Here is a 7,500-nt window from a genome sequence, read left to right on the forward strand (position 1 = left end):
AGAAAGCCCAGGGATATGCAGAATTTGGACCTTTACAGCCGACTGGACTCTCAGGTATGACCGGGATGCTTGTTTTACTGTAGTTCAGCATCTTCTGCATGCAAAAGTTCTAAGATTAAGTAAATTAGTGGCCTTGGTTCTGTTATTGAAGTGATATTGTCAGGTAATATGCATTAAGCATACACTTTAGAGTGTTAAAACTGCTTTATTTATTGTGTGCATCTGCACTGTTGACAGTGTGCAGTAGTGCACTAGAGAGTTGTGTGTGTGTGTGTGTAATGCAGTGTTTTCTGCAGGCTGAATGTCATTGATCAGAGGGTTAGTGGTGTAAAGGAGGGGCGCTAAAAGCCTGTCGTTACAGTAAGAAGCTGGTTAGCGTTCTGCAGATGACCTCCCATGAGTCCAGCACACGTCTCTGACACTTCATCCCTCGCTTTCTTTCCAGGACTAGTTTAATGAATGTGATTATTAGTTGCACTTGCTTCACATTCTCAATTGTAAAGACACACTTGATCCTACCTAGACAACATTATCATGCATTATAGGTGCGTTCTGGACGTGCTCCAAAATGTCCTAAACCTAAAAAGCCTACTGAATCATATTTGATACACAAAGGCCTCTGAATGATCAACATGATCATAACTTTGCTGGTAAAAACTGTTGCACACAATCTACTACATGCCTTCTGTCGTCTGATCGATAGTTTAGTTCAAATATATATATTTTTTTACTTTACCTTCAGATATTCAGATTGCCATTAAATCAGATGTGTTATTTATTCAGCCAGCTATAAACATATTTAACGGCAGTTTAACTAACATGCTCTAGCAAGATTCTGTTCAACTTTATTTTTGGCTTGACATTAGTATAGATCTGTCTGAAGAAAATAGTTCAAATTCAGTATAGCGCCCCATTTTAGCAATGCTGATATTATTGCATACTTGCACATATTTTGGCATCAGACACACAACGGCTGCATCTGAAAGCGTAGGCATCCTCTTGTTGACTTGTTGCACCCTCCGAAGGCAGCATTTTTAAGCTTTCGGACGCAGCAAAAATCAGTCTTGCATATCTAAAAGTAGGGCTGCACGATATTGAAGAAAAATGCGATATGTGATAACTCATTAAATAATGTGATATTCGATATGCGATACGATAATGCTTAAAAAGTGTGTAAAGTAAACTTAAATTATCTTTAAAATATATATATAAAATGATATAACCTACATACTGTACGTGTTTCACATTCTTTTTGTGAGAATAAAAATCCCTACAGCTTCTGAAAGTGAACATCAGTGTTTTACTGTAGCATAAGAAGTGCTATTTTAACATCAGTGGGGTTTAGGGGTTCAGGTTATCCTACATTAGGTTTATTAAACAACAGAAACTGAATAATCAAATGTAAAAATAAAACACTTAGTTTTCACTGTATGAATTAAATGTATACTGATTCTTATTAAAGCTACAAAAGTTATTCAGCCAAGAGCAGTGAGTGATTTTCTCTTTGTCTTTTGTTCATGACCCCAGTTATTGCAAACCGTTGCGATATGCATATCGCGATATATACATTTGCGATATTTCGATATATTATCTAAAAGCTTGTCACAATGCATTGTGGTTCCTGAAGAGCAGGATGGATGATGGTGATCAGAAGAAAGCATGGCAGCTTTTGGAACAGAAGGTTTTGTCTTGACTGTGTATCTCATGTCAAACAGCTATATATTTAAGTATTATATGCATATTCACAGAATGAATTAACAAATTAATAATTGATAACGAGTTATACAACTACTGCAAGTATATCTAACCACCTGGATACATACAGTACACTCACGTCATGCATAATATATAGCAAATGTGATTGTTTATAACATAGCAAAATTGTAATTATATTATCTATAAAGTACCATACATATTGTATACTCGCATTAAACAAAATATACTAAAGCAAATCTCAAAGCATGGAGATATTAAGATATTATAAGCATCAACATTTCTGTAAAGCTGTTTTGAAACAATGTGTATTGATATAATTGATTTGACGTAGTAAAAGAGCTCATCTGTGTGCAGTTACAGCGTTTACTGCACTGAACGGCCCTGTATGGATTTGTTCTGCTGCAGCTGATGGTGATATTCTCCTCCATCTGCCACTTTCAGGATGCTCAATATGATTATCTGCTTCATCCAATTAAATCAATGCGAATCATCACGGGACGCTCGCTAATCTCTCGCCTCTCTGACTGACCTCATGCTGCTTTAAAGAGATACTTCACCCAGAAATGAAAATATCATTTACTCAGTTATGCATTCTTATTTTGTGGAACATGTTTTGAAGAATGTTGGGGACTAAACGACATTGGACCCCATTGACTTCCACTGAAAAACAGAATTTTTCCAAAATAGCTTTTATCAGGTTGGAAAATATTTTTAACCCATGATGCATTGCAGTTGCAGGCACCTGTGTCCTTTACTCAGGGCATTTATTGTCTATATTGGCTACGTTTTATATAGTCGCTTTGGATAAAAGCTTCTGCTAAATGAATAAATGTAAATTTGATTGCATCACAGATGTGTTCCTGATAGCTAAAGGGATTGTTCACCTAATAAATTGCAATGGCAAATTTATTCACCCTCAATTTGTTCCAAACCTGTATGAATTTCTGAACACAAAAGAAGATTTTTTTATGGGTAAGCAAACAGGGAAAAGAAAAATACTATGGAAGTCAATGGGGTCAATCAACTGTTTGGTAACAAACATCCTGCAAAATATATTTTGTGTTCAGCAGAATTAAGAAATTCATAATTGTTTGGGACAACCTTCGGTAAATGATTACCGAATTTAAATTTTTGAGTGAACTGTCCCTTTAGAGCATAGATCGTCTAAGATTCAAAATGCCAAATTGTAACTCAACATTGTATGCATCTATTGTGGAGAAGGCTATCCCGTAATTCATTGCAAACAAAATATGTTGATTATAGACATGCTTTTTATTAATTCATTGCCAAAAAGCATCAATAGTACTTCAATCTATAGTTCAGTATAGTTAAAAGCAGAATATTTATCCAATATTTAGATGGACTGAGCATTTTTTTAAAATCATATTCTTAGAGTATTGAGCCATTATCAAAATCTAAACTCCATTGAAATCATCTAAAATTTGGTTGCTGAGTACGTAGGGTGATTAAAATCAGTCACTAATGATGTTGTGTTTCTATAATATAATATAAACGTCCACCCTATAGAATGCCACTATAGGTCTCTGCATCCCAGCATGCTTTGGGACAGTAATAAAGTCCTGTGCTGTGTTTTGGCAGGTCAGTGTTGCATGTTACTCGAAACTTTCCATCTTCTCTGAGTTTATCCTTTCGCAAGGTTTAAGTGCACAAAAGACTAAGAGGATTTCATGTCACTTTGTGTCCATTTTTTTGTAAACAAGCATTAAAATTAAGCTGATTGCTTTTTTGTTATTTGGGGGGGAAAATCCAAAGTTCTTTTTCCTTTGGGCATTTCCACAAAAGCGAGATTATATTCAGGAATAATGGACCTGTATTCTGAGAAAACAGGAGCTGTAATTATTCAAGTGTTATTTTTCAGATTCGTCTGCTTGCTAAAATTATACCAAAGCAGTCTCTTTCAGCCAGCTGGATCCTCTCTGATCCACAGGAGAATAGTGATGAGGAATAAGATGGTGACTTATCTTATCCTTCTGTTGCCAGAGTCTTGATTATCTGTCTTCATCTGGCCAAGAACTGAAACGTCTGTCTGACCGACATGCTAACTGGGCAATCACAGATTCTTTCGCTTTTTCGTGCAGTTTTAAACGCCTGGTGTCTTGTAAGCATGACTTTGCAGCGCATCGATCTGAATGTTCAGGCATCCTGAAGGATTGGGTCCGTTACATGGAAACTGCACTGTTTATTGATCGGACAGGAAAGCACTTGGAGCGGTCAGTCCATCTCAGGATGCAGGACATATAGAGCTGCTATATATAGCTGTCACACACTGGCCAGCTTTGCGAAACACACACATTTTATTGTTCTTTAAAAGCTCAGGAGTATTAAGAGTTTCTACTTTGTCTTAGACACACTTCCAATCAACAGTTTGGAGTCAGTAGGTTTTTATTTTTTTAAAGATAGTGCCCCATGCTATTTTAAAGGTTTCTTATTTTGTTGGGTATAACAGGTTTACATCCAAGGTCAAAAAACACTTTTTTCTCATAATGTGTGTGTGAGAGAGAGAGTGTGAGTGTGAGTGTGAGTGTGAGTGTGAGTGTGTGTGTGTGTGTGTGTGTGAAGGATGTAGGATGTGTGTAGTTCATCACACAGAAGGAAAGCATGTGGTGTTTGGTCATAAGAAGTGAGGATTCAGGATAAAGAGATTAGACCTGATTAGAATATCTGTTCCCTATCAGTCGGTCACTCTCGACGGACGTCACTTCTGCATGGATGCCGTCCACGAGACGTGCGTACGCCTTGAAGGGGAACCTGTTTGTCGAGTGGTGTTCTTCTCGCCGAGAGGACCCCCAAAGATGTTCGATAGGGTCCGTGCTTTCCTTCTTTTCAAGGGCTGGAGCGAAGGCTGTCTCCTTCCACACTCAAAGTACATGCTGCTGCTATTTCAGTATATCACGACCACATAGATGGCAAAACAGTAGGAAAGCACGACCTGGTCGTCAGGTTAACCCTCCTCGACCCCCCTTCATACCCTCTTGGGACCTTTCCCTGGTGTTCGAGCTCTTCAGGATGCTCCCTTTAAGCCCTTGCAGTCAGGAGACTTAAAGCTTCTGTCCATGAAGACTTTGCTGCTGATTGCACTGGCCTCTATCTAGAGGATAGGGGATCTGCAGACATTTTCGATCGACGAATCTAGCCTAGAGTTCGGGCCGGGTGACAACCATGTTGTACTGAGACCCCGGCCTGGCTATGTGCCCAAGCTTCCTACCACTCCCTTCAGAGATCAGGTGGTGAACCTGCAAGCGCTGCCCCTGGAGGAGGCAGACCCAGCCCTGGCTTTGCTCTGTCCCGTCTGCGCTCTGCGACTGTACGTGGACAGAACTCAAAGCCTCAGGAACTCAGACCAGCTCTTCGTCTGTTACGGAGGCCAGCAGAAGGGAAAGGTTGTCTCCAAGCAGAGGATGGCCCACTGGATAGTGGATGCCATCGCCTTGGCTTACCAAGCTCAAGGCGTGCCCTGCCCGCTCAGGTTGCATGCTCACTCCACGAGAGGCGTTGCATCCTCCTGGGTGCTGACCATAGACTGTAAAAAAATATAGACTTAGTGTTTGTGACATCACCCGTAGGTTTCTGAAGACCGTTTTTTGAAGCCTAAAGTGGGCGCGTCACTCCCGAATTTATTTATTTTTACACTCAGACAATGAGCTGAGGTAACGTGACGGCTAACAGACAGCAGACAAACGGCTAATGATGACTAATGACCACAGCAGTGGGAATCCACCTGTCACTCAAAAGTGGACACACCCTTAATTATGCAGAACTTTAAGGCTTAATATAATTTAAACGGATGAGTTATAAAAAAATTCACCCCCCTCACCATTGTCATGAAGGGCAACATTAGCTGTATTGACCAAAGCCACTTTTTGCTCCAGGCTGTAAACATGTTTTTTTCTGCTGTAAAGTTGGGCATTTCAACATGGGGGAGATACAGATTTGACTCACTTTTGCAGCCAGCCTCAAGCGGCCAGTCGATGAATTTCCATTTAATTCACTTCCGTGTTGGTTTCAAGAGAGAGACAGGGAGGTTGCCATTTGGCGCTGACAGGTGGCTCCTTACCAACAGCTATCTGTAGAGCTGCGGGCTGGGCGACACATAACATGTTCGCTAGATATTATAGCCTACGTGTAGAGCCGGTCTCCTCCCGTGTTCTCACCCTAAGCGGGTAGAAGCACTGAGAGGCCCGCTGCACCCTACTGTGCACCCTTATTACTCCAGTGTGAGTAATCTGTTGAGTCCTCCAACACCCTCGGCCCAGACGTGGCAGAGCATCCGGCGCCAGGCCTTTATCCGTTGAATCCTTAAGAACCGGGTCTAGGCTGGGTCCCATATGTGTATTTCTTCCACGGCTGCTCCTAAACGGAAGCCCGTGTCTTTCCCTTGGGCTAAGTCACCCAGTATTTCATATTCAGTACAACCTTCGGGTTAGTCCATATGTAAATCTCCACATTCCGCAGCGTTCTCCTTCCTAACAGTAAGGGCACGCTTTCCCAGTGTTATCCAATTATCTCACTGTATGGGTTATCACGGAACAACAGTGACAGATACACTCTGTGTAACATGTGACTGATAGGGAACGTCTTGGTTACAATTGGTAACCCATTGTTAAGGACGGTTACATCCCTGAAGGATACATCCCTGAAGGATGTAACCGAGATGAAACTTATCCTATTTTAATGAAATCAAAACTTTGTATTTACAAGCTTAGGGAATTATTTATAGTGTTTAATAAAGCAATAAGCTACAAGATGCCATTGCATCCACAACCACAATTTTTTTTAAAGCACACAACAGTTTCAAAATTCATATTTGAAGAATCACTACACAAAGTTATTTAGATCTGAATTTAATATCTATATTTTAGTTGTGTTTAACATGTCAATCCAAATGGATTACACAGTTTAAACATAAAATAATAAACTTAATGTGATGCATATTTGTCATACATAAATGTGTTTTAAATACACAATAACCAGATATATTAAATACATTATACTGTATATTATTATAAATAAATCTTATTACATTTTAACTAATTTAATCTGGCTTTTTCCTCATCTATTCATATTTTAACCTTGTTCACACTTTTAAACTGATTAAATGTAATTGTTTACACAATTAACAGATTAATGCTGATTCTAAGCATTTTCATTGCATTCATTTTGAAAATATGATTATTGAAATAAAATCAAACATATAGTTAATAATAAATAATGTCATGATTAATTGTTTGAGTTTATCTGTAATTTATGTTGAAGGAAAAACACACAAACGTCTCTTTAAATAATGTTGACCACAGTAAAAAATGTTTCGGAACAAACTGAATTCAATTCACAATACACATTGTTTCAAAGCAGCTTTACAGAAAATGCAGTATCAAAGCAATATCCATATGGCAGTGGTTTACAGCTACAATATGTTATGCATACCTGTCAACCCTCCCGTTTTTCCCGGGATTTTATCTTGCTATCCCGCTATCATCCCGTTTATCCCGTTTTCTCCCGTATTTTTAACAGCAGCATCCCGAGGATGGATGAACATGAGAGAGATGGCATTGGAGACTATGTATGTAATGTATTATGTATGTAATACAGAGATTATGTATTTATTTATGTTAATATATGCGCAATTAATGCCTGCCTCTGACATCCAGATCAGATCTCCCGTATTTTGGGAGATGTTATGTTATGTGGACAGTTAACATCTGTATTCAGTTAAACCGACGTAGTGAACATTTTAGGCAGCAGTTACAGATAATATACAATCAT

General features: G+C 39.0%; 1 protein-coding gene across 3 annotated transcripts in view; it reads left to right on the forward strand.

The window, feature by feature from the left end:
• slc4a10b (solute carrier family 4 member 10b) overlaps positions 1–7,500 on the forward strand; it is an 80,805-nt gene that overhangs the window by 13,755 nt on the left and 59,550 nt on the right. The window contains exon 1 of one of the 3 annotated variants that reach the window (XM_079881938.1): positions 1–54. This exon is cut by the window's left edge and continues 219 nt beyond it. The exons of the other annotated variants lie outside the window; for them this stretch is intronic. Within the exon in view, the coding sequence (XP_079738064.1) occupies positions 1–54 (54 nt within the window). The remainder of the gene's footprint in view (positions 55–7,500) is intronic. 3 annotated transcript variants of the gene reach the window in all.

This window comes from Squalius cephalus, assembly GCF_949319135.1.
Source record: "Squalius cephalus genome assembly, chromosome: 9".
NCBI lineage: Eukaryota > Metazoa > Chordata > Actinopteri > Cypriniformes > Leuciscidae > Squalius > Squalius cephalus.